Raw genomic sequence first — 17,687 nt, 5'->3', positions numbered from 1 at the left:
TCATGACAGGAACCATCTCCTCACACACCTTTGGGAGCATACAAACACAGTGTAGGAGCTACCACAGGCTAACCCAGGTTGAAAATAGATCATTTATTCCTGCTAAATTTTGTGGGCTGGAATCTAGCCAAGGCCCAGAATAAGAAAGAAATGCCTGACAGCATGCTGACAGAGGCTTTTTGAAGATACAAATCATAATAGTAACTTTTCCTGCACCGCTATTTCGTTGACACACAACAGCAAGCATTGTGCTGAGCGGAAGAGACCGTTTTCCTTCACAAGAGCTCTGCTGGTTTGTCCCCATCGTGTCATGCTCATCCAGGTGTCTGGAGTCCCTTTTTTAACTTTGGGCTTCCACCACTTTTCCTGCCAGCAGAAAGGTCACTGGTGTCTGTTCTCAGCACCGCTGGACATGCCTTTAAGGCATCGCTGCCCAACCAAAAACCAGCAGGTGATTTAATGATGGGCAGCACATCTGTCAAAAGTTCAGCCACATCCTTCCTCCACAATTCTTGGATTTTATCCTCTCATCTTTGGTAATTTGGAACTGTCAATTCTGAAACAGCACATACCGAGGTGATGGCGGTGACAAGGAAGAAGGATGAAGAGCTGACTCTCGAGACTGTCTGCTGCTGTCTGTCCTGTGCCCAGCATAATGACAGCCTGTTCTTGTTTGGTTCCTAGGCACCATCATAGACAATAAACCTGATTTCTATGTCCTTACCTTCCTAAATTACCCCCCTGAAGTCCAGTGACACCAGTGATTTTCTGAGGGTCTCCAGCTTCAGATCTTGAAGGATTGGGTACTGTTTCTATCTCTTTGGTAATGGCTCTTCAAAGTGATTTTAGTTCTTTGATTTCCCTCCCCAATTTACCTCATGTGCTGTACTCCTTTACACCAGTCTCACTGGGGCTGGATCGCTGTCTTGCCTTTCAGCTTCCTTTTGCATGCAAGAATGCGTGTTCTGACATGGCCATACCACATACAGTTTGTTAATCTGAGGCCTTCTATTTTTTTCATTTTTGGGTTCACACCCTTTCCACATGTTTCCTCAGTGTCTATTACTAAGTGCCCTATGCTAGGTGCTATTCAAACATGGAAAAACTGTAAGCTGCTTGGGAAAAGGACTCAACATGTTGAACAGGCAGATGGGTAACAAAAGGAAATGATGAGACAATATTGCTGATCTGGGATAGCAGCCTTAGCCCGCTGCCCGCCCAACTGCTTCTGAGTTCTTGTACACTTCATGTCAAAGGAGAGTTTGAAAGAGGGATGAAAAGGAGGGACCTTTGCAGATATGAACAGGGAACTCTTTGCAGATGGGCGGGGCAGCGTGGGAGTCTCCCGTCCGCAGTTTAGTGGCCAAGCACAAATTCTGATGTCTACGATGTTTAATGCAATTAAACTATGGGTCAACGTTTACTTGAAGCAGCTCATGTGTGATCCTTAATTTTTAAGACAGAATCACCTTTTCCCAGACTCCAAAGCAATCATTTCAACTGGAGAAGTGACTTCTTGACAAAAACTTCCCTATCCTGAGATACCATTGTTTATAAATTATTACCCTGACATGAATCCATTCGCCATCACTTTTTTCCTAAATGGGCTGCAGGCAAGACAATACGAGTATATTTGTAAGTATGTCTGTTCCTATTGCTGTGCATATAAGGAGGAAGCTTTCTCAGACCCTATTCAATCCTTCAGCTACAGTTCCACTTCCTTAGCTCTATAGCTCTCCTCCAGTGCAGATGCACAGGACCCCCCTGGACTGGGAGACTGAGTTTTCCATATGCTCATTACATTACGTTCCCCTTCTACTGCAGGACTCTCATTCCCCCCACCCCCCCAACCCACCTTTAAAAAGTCTCTCACTACTATAGAGAGGTTTATGGATTTTTCGCCACATATACTGACATGTAGGGTGCTCATCTGGCATCCCATAATTTTCTCAGGACATTTCCCTGATCTCAGTTCACTTCATTTCAGCAATAATCCATCCCCACCTTGCCCATTCCTAGGATCTTCGCACTTACTTTTTTTTTCTAGTACTGACAATCCCAGCTGGTGCTTTGGGCAATTTGAGTGCTCCTATGCAATGGACAGTTTTCCACCAGCTCTTCATGCCAGAAGACAGCCACACTTTGCATACAGTGGAATTTATTTTGTTTTAGCTTTCCTATCCCCACAAAGTTACATTTGGGACTTCATTAAATGTAAAACTCCTTTCTCTATACCTCTTCCCATTTGTGCATTTAGATTCTGAAGTTCTCCTGGTCTTATTGAACCTGTATATGCAACTGGAACTATTTAAATAAAGCTACTGAAGAGGCACTGAACTTGAGCCTTCCAGCAGTTGGAAATACTGTAGCTTTTAAGACCTCCTTAGGAACTGGCTCATCCCCATCATGGAGATGCCCCTCCTCACTACATCCATACCAAAGGACACAATGGGTAGGTATGTCTATATGTTCATTAATGAGCTTAGATACTGAGCATTTAGTTTAGTACTTACCTAATGAAGTACTAACTAAATGAGCAGTAACTAGTTACTGCGCAGTAGCACTGGTGCATGTTTTTTGTGGTGCTTACTGCACAAGAGCTTAATAACACTGCACAACAGCGCATTAGCACAGTTTTTGACCAACACACTACTGCGCAGTAAGCTTCTCTTGCAGACACGTCCAATGTTCTGTTTTGCATGGGATTTAAAAACAAATCTCTGCAGGAAAAGGAACACTGGAGATGGGGAAAGTTCCCAAAAAACAATGAAAAGGTCATGTGCACGGTAGCGAAATTAACCTCTCTGTAACGGAACAAATGCGCAGATAAAGGACTAAAATACCCCAGAGTTCCTCTTTCAGAAGCCAGAAATGCGTCTATATACAGGAAGGAGACAGAGAGAATGGGTTAAACTCAATGCAATGTACACGTTTGTTCGAAAACAGACTTAGAGCAAGGCTCAAAGGTAAAGTGCATCTCAGACCATTTCAGAACATTGCTTTTCCCATATGAAAAGCAAGCAACATAGGCTCTAGAGTTTTCTCCTCCCTTGGCTTCCATGCCTCCCATTCCTACCCGGGATTTGGTTCCAAAGGTCACAGACTGCTGGTCTCCCGGGTAAAATATGTCAATAAGCTTCGCATCATCTGACCCCGGGGGGCTGTCAAAGAGTCCTAAAATGCAAATCTATTTGTTAGCTCTGTATATCTTTGGACTCCGTCGTTCAGGGGAACAGAACTGGGAGGGTTAGGGAGCTCTTCTCCATTACAAAGGTATGGGCACTGACCATTTACCACTGCAAGAGGACACCTGTGCAGGTCTCAACAAACCCAGCTCAGGACAAGGTTGTGAGCCTGAACCAGGAGGTGCTTGTCCCCAAAAATGAAGAACTTCAAAGTTAAGCTTAAAAGAAAGAGAACTAAACGCATAAAAAAGAGAAAGACAACATATCTGAAATGATAGCAGGAAGCCTGAGAAGCAGTGATGTTGGCAGCTGCAATGGAGCAAGAGATGACAGAAAATGGGATATGAGCTTGCAGTGTGACAGGCCTGCAACAGAGCAGTATGAAGCTGCACATGGAAAGACATTAGCAAAGTCAGGGAGGGGACAGGCACCACTGCCATGGCCTCCAACAACACAGCAGAGCACCATGTTTCACAGAGGTCTACAGGTGGGAGATAGTTCCAAGAAGAGCAATGAAAGGTCAAGTAATGCCAACCGCTCCAGGGGACACAAGAGCAGAATACACAAACGAGTCTGCTTGAAAAAGAAATGACATTTTAAGTTGACTGACTTCTAGTTTTCTGCCCCTTTAAGCATCTCTTACTGCCATCTCACCAGAAATGCCATAGAAACACCCACTAGAGAATCATTAAAGCAGCACACGCAGGGATATGCACTCTGCATGTATGCATGCAGCCTGTGCTGCAGGACCTTCTCCTTATTCCCTGCTCAGTAGGCAAGTGGAGGATGATGGATGAAGCACAGATCCAGTAAATTCCTGGTTTGTGGTTAGATAAGTTTTGCCTAAATCCACTGAAGTCAATGGAATGACCCTGGTGCAAGTCTGCAGTGACAGAACACATCTGTGCATGCAGAAGCTAACCAGCATGAAGCAAAGGTGAGGGCTGTGCAGGGGGCACTTGTTCAAGGAGGGAGTGCATAATTAGGGCTGGGGTTCTTTCTTGAAATAATCAGTTCGCTAATAGCACCTCCAGCCTCTTTATCTTTCCTCCTCACTTCTCATAAGTGTAAAACTTGATATTGGCCCTTTGCTTAATTTTAGCAAGCACCAACCAGTCGGCACACGTAAAACTAAATTCTTCAGGAGGGAAAGGCATCATGATCTGCTATGGATTTTAGGGTTTTTTTCTGAAAAGACAGTAGAAGGATCAGCAATATGGAGTGGGCTATGGGATACGAGCTACAGCACTCGAGCTGCAAAGCATCTAGAGATGGCAATTCACTCTCCCTTTCTGTAAGGGCCACCAACTGTTGTAACTGGTAGGCTGTTCTTTGTGGGAAGAATATTTTCCTCTTTTGGAAAGTGAACAGCAGGAACCTCTAGTTATTTGACTGAGTGAAGACTGGCTATAAGGAAGCCCAACAGTTAACATGTGGCTTTGGGGCTCTGTGAGACCCTGACACAAACACACGTTTGTCGTTTGAAGGTTACTCTCACCACACTCTAGCCAGCAGGTTAACTGACAACGCCAAAGAAACATGGAAAAGTCCAGGCACAAACCTTTGTTCACTATTCATTGCTTTTGTTTACAGGGCAAGCAAGGACCCCAGCCAGACAGCAACCCAGAAAATCAGACTCAGGGGGCAGAAGCTCAGAGGTTCCACCTGCTGGGGGCTGGGGCAAAGCCCTTGCCAGGTCAGGCTTCATGTTCAGCTGTATTCTCTGCCCAACAGTACTAGTGCTAAATACATACGTATTTTGCACGAGCTGTTTTCTATCACTGATTTTACTACCAATTGCTGTTTGCAGAAGGACTTGCCAAAGGTAAATGCAACTAGTAAACAGGGTGGCACAGCCTGGAGAGCAAAGGGATGATGCGGTTCCACTCAAACACGGGTGCAGGATTGTCAGTAGAAGGAAGCATCCACTGAAAGACTCAGAGAGAATACTGCCACAGCTCATGCCTGAACTGTAACACATTTCATCATCCAAAAGTGAACAGGTTGCAAGTCAGTGCCTAATGGGTCACTGTTTACAACAGAACATGTCACTCAGCCAAAAAACAGTAATTCTGATCAAGGAACTGGAAAATAGAAAGGCACAAGTTCTGAGCATCTGGGAAGGGGTCAAGGATCTCTAAAACTGGCAATGTCTGCAAGCCCCAGGAAGGGTAATGCTTTCTGGAAGAGCAGACTTGTCCAGCCACTCCCCAAATTAAAGTAGATTAGCCTCCGAGTTTCACCAGGGATCCTAAGCATGCACACATCATCAGCCAACAGGTACCCATATCAAATCCACACTTCTAATGAAGCTGGGTAGATAAAAGTGACCAATCACACCTTGGTTATGGAAGAGGGTCTCTGCAAATGTATCATGCCCTCCCTCTCCTGTGCTCTCCTGACCAGGTGATAGGACAGTAGCTATTGGTCAATGTGTCTCAGCACATCAGAGTTTGGGCCCAGGGCTGTGCAATGCTATGCTTGGCACATATACACACCATTGTCACTGTGGTAAAACCTTGCACTGAGCCAAGCTTCAGGAGCCCCAGGATGGAGTTAAAATATGAACAATTATAGAATCACAGAATCGTAGAACACGAGGGCTGGAAAGGACCTCAGGAGGTCATCTAGTCCAACTGCCTGCTCAAAGCAGGACCATCCCCAAGCATCTTATCCTAGCCAAGGCTTTGTCTAGCCAGGTCTTAAAAACCTCCAAGGACAGTAACCACAGTCTCTTTGGGTAGCCTGTTCCAGTGCTGTACTACCCTCCTCATGAGAAAGTTCTTCCTAATATGTAACCTAAACTTCCCTTGCTGCAACTGGAGACCATTGCTCCTTGTTCGGTCATCTGCCCCCACTGAGACCGGTCCAGATCCATCCCCTTTGGAACCACATTGCAGGTAGTTCAAGGCTGCTATTAAACCCCGCCATAATCTTCTCTTCTGCAGACTAAATAAGCTTAGTTACCTCAGCCTCTCCTCACATGTCATGTGCCCCAGCCCCCCAACCGTCTTGTTGCCTTCCGCTGGACTCTCTCCAATGCAGAAGGACAGCTCATATGCTAATGGAGCTACAGCAGGATCCGGTTGGACCCTCAGCCCACTTTTACACTAGTGGCCCAGGCTGTATTTTTTAACCTCAAGTTGGCAGTCAGACATACAGAAGTAATTTCCAACCCATCTAAAATAATTTAACCAATGTTACAGAGAAATCCCAAAACTCTAGAGGGCAAACAGCCCTTTCTTGACTTACTACGTCGTTTCTGAATTTCAATTGCACTGTCCCTGAGATCCAAAGGGGATGACACAGCACTTTGCAAAACATTGTACTTTATCCAGTGCTAGGCTCCACTCATTGGAGAGCTCCACCTAGTCCTAGCCTTGAAGAGTTTACTCTCACAGAGAGCATATACAGACAACAATAAGGATACAATATACAGGCAAAAGTGAAGGAGATTAACATCAGCATGCATCTTGCAGGTTATGACCTCTGTAGGGATTTTACGGGAAAAAACTACTTGTGTAGTCAAAGTTGAAGGACTACGTACCTTCCACGTCCGAGAGAACAATTAGGAGATCGGTCTTCATTTCTACCGCCAGTCGTGCTGCCAAACTATCATTATCCTTCACGCTAATGACCTGGAATGCATTGAGAGGTCAGCAATGCTACCTGGGTGAAGCTAGCAAGCAGAGCCATAGCCATGCCCAACAAAGACAAGCCACATCAGTGCTACCATGCACCTTTGAGAAGCTTTCTCCATGCAGCGCCAAGTTTTCTGGATGCCATCCTTGTTGGTAGGTAACTGAACACACTACTGGCATGCAGCAAGTAACAGCCAAACCACGTCATGCCCATATCTCCGTCCCATCCTTTCTCCCTCACTGAGCCCTGCCAGAAGCCAGCCATGGCAGACCGTGTCCCCTGCTCTGCTGCCCCCATTGTTCTGGTGTGCTCTACGTGTCTCTGTTCAGCCCCAGCATTGCCATGCTTTTCTTTAGTTCTTACATTGCAGCTTTCCCTGCGGAGGTTAGTGAGCCAAGCCTTCATGCTCCAAGCAGGGCCACAGACCGGATCTGCCCCCTGCAATACTTTACCCACATTTACCCCCTGCAGATCACTGTTTGGCTCTGGAGGTGGAACAACAGCGTCATTGGTGTTAATGATGGGGACAATGTTCATTCGCAGCAGCTCGTGCAATGTCCCATTCAGGTTCCGGCGTTTCTGCTCATCATGGAAATCCAGCTTGGTGACTAAGATCTGAAAGGAGGAAAGACTTTCAGCAGGAGCTTTGTGCATGGCCTTTCTGGCAGATTTTTGCCTTACACCCTTCTTTTCTCACCAGGCATTGAAAACTGGCTGATGAGCACTGGGAGGCACCATGCAATGCTGCAGAAGTCTCTGACCAGAAGAACATCTGGGAGTTCTGCTTGCACAACTAGCCAAGTGTTTTTAAATAGAAGAAATTTAATTTTTCTGCATATGAGGACAGAAGACCCATGTGCACACCAGCCAGGACAGAATCCAGCCTATTTCTGCATGGCTGCATTTACTCTGCAGTGCAGGATACTTATTTCATGAGTGAATTTAGCACACCCTACTTCACAGAACATGCAGAAGTCACCTGAGTGACATGGTGCTTTAAAGATCTCAACTACCACAGGGATGTGGTTGATACAAGAACCTAGAGGTGTTTACACAGGCTTGTGCTGTACTTGAGCGTAACCCTTGCAGACTATCCAAGATAAACAGACAAAGCCCACATTCCTATAGTAGTCCAAGCAGTAGTGTACCACTATCTGTTAGAGATGTCCATGGCCAGGTACAGGAAACCCCCGCTTAACGCTGTTTCGCATAGCACTAAGTCACTATAATGCTCATTTTAAATTGATACCTGATTCCACTTAGCGCTCAGCAAGTTTTGTTATAATGCTTATGGTCGCCGTCTTGGGTCATTAAAAACACTTGCGGTCGCTGTTTTGGGTTGTTAAAACTTTCGGTTTTGCTTCACATTAGTTTTGCTTAACGCTCAGTTTTTCAGGAACCAGTGAAGAGTGCTAAACAGGGGTTGCCTGTATATGCAGTGGAGAGGTTTCAGTGAACAGACAGTCCATATTAGACTGTCTAAATGTTCAGTCCATTTTAGAGGGACTCTCCACATGGGTACTCTCCACATTTAGCATGGCAGTCCCAGTTCTGTTTGTGATCCTTAGGTCCTTGCCCTAATCTCATCTCACCAGTTAGAAAACAAATCTAGACACAATGCTATTTCACCCTACTTATAGTAGAGAAGTTGATCTAAGTTACCTTTAGCTGAACAAGCTCTTGTGCCAGCTGTCACTCCCACTGCATTACAACCCTGCACAAGTGGGACTGAAGCAGAGGTCTGGGATGGCAGTAAGTGCAACACAGATACTCTAAGAAGTCAGAGCAATAAAACAGCCTGGAAGGATTGTCAAGATGCATCATGGGATAAGTGCACCTACTCACCTGAGCTGCACAGATGCTGTACTGCGAGAACATGGCCTCATACAAAGCCATCAGTCCACTCTGCCCAGCAGCTGCACAAGCTCGTGCCTCCAGGACCGGGATAGCCTGCGAAGACCAGAGAAGGCCCATCAGTTGGCACACAGGTGGGGACACGAGCAACCTCTGCCTCACATCCCTCCAGAGGCCAGGTGCCTGCCTTCACCATGTACCATGTCCTTCAGCTGGTTCTGCCCAGAGTGCAAGGCCTGTCGCACGCTCTGGGAGAGCAGGATCTCATGGCGCAGTCGCTGCTTGCCAAAAGCCACGGCTCCACTGGTGACAATCATCATCTCTCGGCCCTGGTTCTGAAGCATCGACACCTGCAGGCAGGGAGAAAAGAGGGAGATCAGGCCCAGAACAGGGCAGCTGCCGGCTTGCCAAGATGTCCCTCCCCCACTTCCACCTTACACAGTTTGAGTGTACCACAAGCTCAATGATTTCTGAAGCCCAAAACCACCTGCTTGCCCAGAGAACAGGCGCAAAGTTATCCACATGTCATAGGTCGTGATGCCCTGACCAACATTCACTAGGACTCTAATCCATGGTAATTTTCAATATCCAAAGGGGCACAGAAGATCATCTCTTCCCATTTTAGCAAAGTCCAAAACCTTTCCCCCCTTCCTGATGGTTCCTCCCTCCTCTGCACTGGGCAGAAACTCCCTTGGGGTTTCTGCTTTATCCCCTAGGCTTCCCTTACACATATTAAGGCACAGGCTGTCCCTGCTGCCCCTTCCTCTCTAGTACAGTTTTCAGTTGTGCCCTGTTACAAGAGCAGCAGAAGTTTGTGTGGAAGTTTTGAGGTGTAATTTACAGCTGGAAGGGGAAGCCGACTAACCAGCTTGAGAAGCACAAGTCATTCTTAGTCACTAAGTTACCTGCTCAACAATGGATGCCAGCCGCCCAAGAGCCAATCCACACTCATCTCCACGGGTGACCACAGCACTGCCCAGCTTCACCACGATCCGCTTAGCGTGCTTCAGTTCACTGCGGTGAGCAAACGACTTGCCGTGCGTCCGGCTGAGTGGCACAGTGATGAATGGGATGTTGCTCCAGCAGCGGACAGAGCCATTCTTCAGCACCCAGTTGTGGGCAGGGAGAGCTGTGGTTTCAAAACAACATGGAAGACTAGAGAAAAGCCTGTACTTCTCAGCCACAGAACCCACAATGTGGAGAACCTAGGTATGGACCCCTCCCCTCTCTCACCACCCCTTACATACCAAAAACTTCCCCTTCCCCAAATCTAAGGGGTCCATAGCACACACTCAGGGCTTACCACCCAGCCACTTCAATGCACTCATCCTCCAAATAACTGCTTGAGCGTAAGTCATTCCTAAGCAACATGTTGGCAAGTGAATCTGAGGTACAGATGAGGAGGCTTGTTGAAAAGCTCCTGAGCTGAGTGCCTCTTACATAACTTAGATGGCTTTGGAAACTGCTTTAGCTATAGTGCTTGGTGATGCATGCAACTTGACTCAATAGAAATCAGAAACTGCAGCCAGCTGGGTCAGCCGTTAGATGAGGCTAAGGCAGAAGAGAAGCAGGGAATGGGAGCATTTTTCTCTCTAAAACAGCACTACCCCACTGAGTCAGCACAGTGTTAAGGGGCACTGGAAATACATCAGAGCTAAATGGTGCTGCAACAACAATCCTCACTAGCTGTCGAGTCTGTAAATATCCAGTGGTCCCTTTGCAACAGTCAGGAAATTAAGTCTGAAGTTCTAGCCAAATTTTAACTGGCTGAAGAGAGGAAATGTCATGGTATCCCTGCAGTTTCTGTATTGTAGAACAGGTCTAACTTTAAAATGCCTGGAGAGACCAGGCACAATAATCTAGAAACACTGCTAGTTACAGACTTCATGCTGTGATTTGCAGTATTACCACTGTTGCTCATCTCAGCATAGCGTCTAGTTGCAGTAGGGGGAATCTGTGCCCGCTGCATGGCCTGAGGCTTCTGGTGCATGGAGTCTGCCCAGCAGAGAACAGCAACCAACACACTCAGCCATGCATGCCCAGAGGTAAGAGCCAGGCAGATTACCTCCACGTGTGCATTCAGATTGCGATGAAGAATCTTCACATTTGTACCTATCCACACAATTATAGGCCTCCTGCCCCAGAACCTTATGCTTTGTCTAGGGGGAGCAGAGGCATCAAACTGCCTCACTATGCTTTCTTTTGTCTGGGAGAAAGTTAGGTTGAAGCTACAGAAGAGTTTGATAAAGAGGGAATTCCCTGCCTAACCAGCACATGAGGAGACTTATGATCCCCACTGTCACCTCAGAAAGCACAGAACAAGTACAAGCATTCTTAGAGGCCACATGATTTCTTGGCTGGAGTTGCTAACTGTCTGAATGAAAACAGCGATAGCTGCAGCACCTGGCTGAATTATCATTGGACTGAGGAAGGAAAGCTGCACTGATCTCTTTGGCTGCGATTCATTCCACTGTCCTTCACAGCTGAATGAAGGGAAAACAGTGCATTAACTGCAGTGTGGAGTTAACTGAGGCCCCTGCCAGACATTATATTTAAGGCACAATTAATCAATTAATCACATCATAAAGTGCAACTCAGCCACATGTTCATGCAAGTAATGGTGCAGCAAAAAACAAAACCAACCACAAAACTATTACACACACACACACACACACACACACAAAATGTACAATAATTTTGTGGCATTTCAATTGCACCCCAAAATGAATATGTGGCCAGGTGGACCGCACTATCAGCTGATGGGCAGCAGTATCAGAACCACAACAGAGCTCAAACAGACTGACTGTTGGGGCCTTTGTGGGTGCAGATGGAGCCTGCTGTCCCCCAACCATTGCACTGAGAAGCAGGGCATGCATGGGGTGTGCCCTCTGATCCCCAAAATCACACATCCTGCCACACATGTGGTACAGCAGGAGGCATGATTATTGAGATCACAGATCAGATCCAATCATACCATTAACTAAACATCTGTGAGCACCCCAACTGGCACTGCTAGAAACAAGCCCTAGAATGCTCTCTGAGATACGTACAAGGGCGGGCAATAGCTGCGATGGACCATGGTGAGAAGAGAAGGGACCGTCCAGGGGCGTGGAAGCAGGGGCTCAGAGCAGCTCGACACAGCATCATGAGACACCCACGAGAACTACTGATGCCTACAAAATAAAGCAAGGGAGAGACAGAGAGATTCATTAGTCTTGGTGAACCTGCCTCCCTATCCCTAATAGGGAACCATGTTCAGTCCTGCACACCAACGTATCCCAACTTGCATGCTGTCCTCTGCAGTACACAACATGTTCACAAGTGGGGGAGTGGTTCAGACGCAGACTGGCTGGACGATACGCGCTCAACTCAAGAAGTGAATGAGCAGCACAAGGAAGGGCCAGGGGGGAGGGAACAGGGAGGCAGGAGTGGACTGGGAGCCCTTCCTTTGGATGGAGCAGAGCTGAACAACACTAAGAGAAGAGCTGTGACATGCTGACAAGCTCCTTGTGGCCTAGGACTCAGAACTCCTACTGCGGGTGGGGGCTTCTCAGTTCACATCCTCTGCAGCCTCCCACACCTGGGTCAAGGGCTCTGGGCTTGTGCATTTCTGCCCTACCCCTCAGCCCCCAAATGGTGACCAGCTACATCCCAAGACAGCTCTCCTGAAGGCTGGAACTACCCCAAGGGTATGCGTAGGATCAGAAGAGAGCGTCATAATAACTTTAGGCCAGCTTTTCCCACTTGGGGAGTCAGGGTCCTAAGGGGCCCAGGAAAGTAATTAGGCACTGAAAATACTGCTAGTTTTCACTCCTCTGCTCCCTGCTCACCCCTTCCCGGTCACGGGTTCTGTCACCTTCTCAACACACGCGAGTTGTGCATATTTTGTTACCACTGACATATTTATCCTTTTACGGTACAGTCAGCCTGACCAATCCAGTCTGACCTCCGGCCCAAACAAGCCAACAATCTCAGATGGCACCTTCTGCATCGAGCCCCCAGCATCACCTGTCAGTCTGGTGCAAAGTAAACTGCTCCAAACAGTCTAGGGCAGGGTGGCCACCATGCAGCACAGGTGCCACAAGTGGCATGTGCAGCCTGTGCATGGCACACGGCAAATCAGGGAGGGAGCAGGAAACCGAGCAGATCAGGCAGGGAGCACACAGCAAAGTAGCAGGTTGGGCAGAAGGGGATTCAAGTGACAGTCAGAGAGGGCACAGGGCTCATCTGGGACTTGCTGGCCAGAAAGGTTGGCCCCCACTGATCTAGTGAAAAGCACCTTCACGCTGCCCAGGTACTACAGTGAACGGCATACACTTTCCCGAGAGGAAACACGCCCTCTCCTGGTTCACACATGAGTGCTAGCCAATAGGAGACTGTCCTTGGTGAACAGCAGTGAGACACCCCAGGTCCTGACATACAGGCCGGTGTCAGAGGCAGAGCAGTGGTACCCCTTCCTGAGGCACTGTCCTGGGGCGGTGAATGGAGGCATGGAAAGGCATGTCTTCAAGGCTAGTGTCCCAGTCTGTTCTCCAGCCCCAAACCTGAGTTTCAGCTGTACAAGAGGGTCAGTGCAGAATGGCACTGGCAGAGGAAGGTTATTCCGATTCCCTGAGCTACACCAGAAAAAAAGCATCTGCACCTGAGAGAGCATGACTGACAGACAGACAGAGGGAGGAAGGTTCAGCCACGTGGGAAGGGACCCAGGACAGCTGCTCCAGCCAGCACCCAGGCAGGCACTCTTAGGGTACATAAGGGGAAAGGGAAGGAGAAGCTGCCCTCGTGTCTGAGCATATGTCAGACAAAGCCTGATTACCTCTGGTATTTGCAGTCCTCAGCAATATCTCAATGCACTTTCCATTCTGCACGGGCACCACGCCTGGCCCAACACAGTCATGTCAGGACTGAGGCTGCACGGGCATGCATCACTGCTGCGGACTGCGTAGAGACTCCTGGAGTCCTGACACTGGCAAAACGAACGCCAGCAGCTCCGCTGTAATCAGAAGCATTCTTCCCACTGGTCCCTACCTGCTCTTGCAGATACTGTCCCACTCGGAGTGGAAAGCAAGGGGCAGTACTGTTGCCCTTTATTTTGCAGATGGGGAATGGAGGCACTGAGAGAAGCAAGCATCTTCAAGGCCAGGCATGGAGTCTGGGGAAACAGAGAAGAAGACCTGGGAGTGCCAAGTCTTAAGCCAGCACCGTAATCACAGGATCACCAATCTCCTACACAAAGAACTTCACTGTACTACTCTCCAGCAGCAAAGCAAACCCAATGTCTCTGGAAACCTAGTTTTTCCTGACGTGGAAACTCCACCTTCATGTGGCAGTAGTTTCATTGCACTGAGTTTCCTTGTCTACATTCACAAAATGAAAATAGCACCTACAAACAAGCAAACCTGCATTTATCGCAAACGTCCCAATTGTTTCAGGTGCAGCAAGTAACCTTAAGGGCCACATGCCACCAAAAAAATTAATCCTTTCCTTAAGTGGTTCTCAACCTTTTTAGATGCGAGACACCCTTCCACAAACTTGAGGTACACCTCAGAAAATGCCAGCTTTTAGTTTTCACTCATTATTTGACTGCAGAAAAATAACAGCAAGTCTTCTGCTGAAAAGAACTGAGGAAGACAACAACAGGCCACAACGTTTTTAACACTCTGAATTCCTGGTTGGAATCTCTGGGTTTATCTTCTGAATCATGTTTGAACACCAAACAGCACAGGCGACACCTCGGGGAACACATGGGGACGCGTGCCCCCCCCCCCCAATTTCTGGGGGGTCTGTGGAGCATCCACAAAAGGTGGCTGTGCTGCTGCTGCTCCAGATACTCCTGTGGCCAGACCAGCAGCAGCAGGCGGCAGCCCAATATCAGCAGGCACAGCCTGCTGCAGCTCCCCCCGCGGCCAGAGGCCACCTGAGCACCAGGAACAGAGCGTGGCCAGGTAGCGGCGCCTCATCCCATCTCTGCCGCTGCCTCAGGTGGGATCTGAAGGTGCTGCAAGACAGCAAGATCCATTCCCCAGTTTTAGGGGTTTGGGACTAAAAAAAAAAAGGTTGACAGCCAAATTGTGCCCCCCCCCCCCCCACTTCACTATCAATAGTTACACTGCTAACATTGTGTGGCACCTTGTGACACTTGAAAGGATCTCAAGGCATCCCAACATGCCACACTCCCTTGCCTGAGAATCACTGCCTTGACAGCCTGCTTTACACCAAGAGAAATGAGAAAAGTCAGCTATTAAAGCTAGCTGTATAAACAAAGTTATCATCACCCAAAAACAGGTCTCAGAAGAAAGCTTGATCTGACCTGCAGCTAGTCAATAAAAGTTTGCCCAGGTTTCCTAATGGTTTAAATTGGCCGGAAATGGACAGTGCAGAATAGGAAGCATGCCCCAAACAGACATGTTTCTTTTCCATTAGAGAATTTGCATGGTGAGGTTCTGCAATGCGCTTTCAATTCAAGCATCTCATAGACAAGACTATTCTGCTGCAAGTTAAGCATTATTTCTGTTTATAAATGGGAAAACTGGCAGGAGCGGTTTAAGCAATATGCCTACAATCAAATAGCCAACTGCAGTAGATTTAGGATCAGGCCCCAATCCCTGGTCAATGGTCTTCTATGACCTGCGTGGGACAAGCTTTGACACGGGGGCAAACACCAGTGCCCTCCCTGGCATAGTCAAGCAGTTGAGCTCGCTATCCAGAACGCAGGGCAAAAGCAAGCAGCAACATAGCAAGAGCATCACGTGCAGGTGCCACTCACTGTGTGCCGTGCAGAGGCTTCTGTACCTGACACTTCCGGCTGAAAGCCTGATGAGAAAGATTTCAGACAGAAGCAGCAGCTGCTGTGAAACCAGGAGTTGACACAGACCGAATTTCTGCCAGCTCGGCCGAGGCGTGATGCAACTCAGCAGCCGCCAATCCGAGGTCCTGGCAGCACAAGCCACATCCCTTCCAGCAGCACAGACAGAGCTACCCTGCGGCTGACGTAACGTCAGGCCCAGCTCTTCCCTGTGGCTGCAGGAGCACGTACACCTCTCCGCCCAGCTGATGTAACTCTGCTCCACGTTGCAGCACAAAATCCAGAGTTTTAAGGTTGCTGTGTCAGTAAGAACTTTGTGCATGGCAGCCCTGGTGCCACGGGCAGTCCTGGTCCCACAACTCCGGCACAAGCACCCTGCTCCACACCCAGCTTCCCTTGACCTTCATGCTCTTCATTTTCAGACCCGCTGAGCCACTGATGGTGGCAGTTGCGTGCAGCTCCCTCCGTGCTTTCAAGGGTAGTGTGGTCTTTGAATCCACCCTTAGCCCAGCTCTCTCCTTTTTGATTGCATCCAGATCCAGCCCCTATCCTGTTCCACAAGAGGGGAGGCAGTTTGTCCTATTTACTCCCCTCTGCCCTTCTGTTTGTACTCCACTTGGCACAGTAAAGGGGAAAGCACGCTTTGATTCTGTAGTTAAAAGCATTTGTCATGTCTTCTCTTCAGAGACATCCAAGTCAAGCTGCTGCCTCAGCCTGACTTGCATCACACCCAGATGGCCCCGGTTCACTCCCATTTTGCCTCACCCCAAGTCTCACAGTGTGATTCTAGACCAAATCAAAGGCTTGTTTGTCCTTCCAAAAAGCAAGGCCTTAGGGGACTCGGTCAAAACGCTAGCTTCCTCACTCCTGTGGCTGGAAACAATTCCGAATCCTTGAAATTCATTCTTTGAAACACCGGAGCAAATACAGAGACTCCAAAAAGAGATGTACTCTTGTAACTTGGAGGCTCCAATTCACATTTGCATGTCTGAGGCTGGCAGACTCACTCTCCACTTCTAAATGGGACAGTATCTCCAAACTGGTGGGGGAAAATAGAAACCAAGCACAGGGACATCTATCCTTAGATAAAAACTGCAGCCATTCATTTTCCCAGCATCAGGGCTAAAGAAACCTACTGAGTCCCCATGCACTAACTCAGGGGCGGGCAATTATTTGGGCTGCAGGGCCACCTAGGGAGTTTGGGTAAACTGTCATGGGCCAGGTCCCCCTGGCAACAGCTCACCCAAACTCCCTAAGTGGCCCTGCAGCCCAAATAATTACCTGCCACCGATCCAAGGGCAGAGAGAACAAAGGTTAGGGGAAGCTAACCTTTGTCCCCCCCTGCTCCCTGTACCTCCCCCCACCCCGAGTCTCTGGCACACAGCTGGGCCAATGTTGTCCTGTATTCCCACATGCTACTTTGGGCCACGTGGGCACAGCTGGCACAGTTCCTGCCTGACCTGGTCATGTACCGGGGACTTAGGGCGGGGGATCGGGTGCAGAGAGAAGGGGTAAACAGAGTGTGCCACCGGCCCAGCCAGGCCCGGATAACCCACAGCTCCAGTCCTTCTCCCTGCATCCCCTCCCCTGCCCAAAGTCTCTGGCACATGGCCAGGCCAGTGCCATGCTGTACCACTTTGGGCCCAGGTGCCACTTCGGGGCATGTGGGTGCATCTGACATGGTTCCCATCTGACCTGGCCACTTGCTGAGGGCTTGGGGTTGGGCAGGAGCTGCACCAGCCACTCCAGCTGGGCCCACATGGTGCAGCCCAAAGCTGTGAGGGAACACAGCGTGGCATCATGTTAGCAACGCCTACACCCCTACCAGGTCCTGACCCGGCAGAGTCTGGATAACCCGCAGCTCCTGAGCCTCTTCCCCCCGCGCCCTCACCCCTGCCAGTGGAGAGTGACGTTTGCTGGGGCCGGGCTCTCTGGTCTGTGAACAGCCTCAGGCTTGGAGCAGCAAGCAGGCAGCCTCGATGGGCAGGAGCCTGGCCAGGGGCTCAGTGTCCCCTGCCTGGGAGTGTGCACTGGGGGCTGGAGGGCAGGGAAGGGCAGGCCAATGGGAAGGGGAATGGCTGGTGCTGCTGTAGCCGGTTGGCAGGGGGAAGGGAAAAGAGTGAGAAGCACGGAAAGCCAGGGCAGCCATGGGCCAGATACAATTCTCCTTCAGAGGAGCAGTCATAGGCTGGATAAAGTCA

At 48.9% G+C, this 17,687-nt stretch overlaps 1 protein-coding gene across 1 annotated transcript in view; it reads right to left on the bottom strand.

Annotated features, from left to right (window-relative positions):
• Positions 1–17,687, bottom strand: part of LOC132249307 (delta-1-pyrroline-5-carboxylate synthase-like) — a 28,579-nt gene that overhangs the window by 8,749 nt on the left and 2,143 nt on the right. The window contains exons 2-9 of the mRNA XM_059724041.1: positions 13,710–13,833; positions 11,732–11,854; positions 9,587–9,810; positions 8,882–9,031; positions 8,673–8,777; positions 7,284–7,442; positions 6,733–6,823; positions 3,026–3,174 (exon numbers count right to left, since the gene is read on the bottom strand). Coding sequence (XP_059580024.1) covers positions 3,026–3,174; positions 6,733–6,823; positions 7,284–7,442; positions 8,673–8,777; positions 8,882–9,031; positions 9,587–9,810; positions 11,732–11,854; positions 13,710–13,812 — 1,104 coding nt within the window. The 5' untranslated portion in view covers positions 13,813–13,833. The remainder of the gene's footprint in view (positions 1–3,025; positions 3,175–6,732; positions 6,824–7,283; positions 7,443–8,672; positions 8,778–8,881; positions 9,032–9,586; positions 9,811–11,731; positions 11,855–13,709; positions 13,834–17,687) is intronic.

The sequence above is a fragment of the Alligator mississippiensis genome, chromosome 1, assembly GCF_030867095.1.
Source record: "Alligator mississippiensis isolate rAllMis1 chromosome 1, rAllMis1, whole genome shotgun sequence".
In the NCBI taxonomy this organism is placed as follows: domain Eukaryota; kingdom Metazoa; phylum Chordata; order Crocodylia; family Alligatoridae; genus Alligator; species Alligator mississippiensis.
This window is presented reverse-complemented; position numbering and strand designations above follow the sequence as displayed.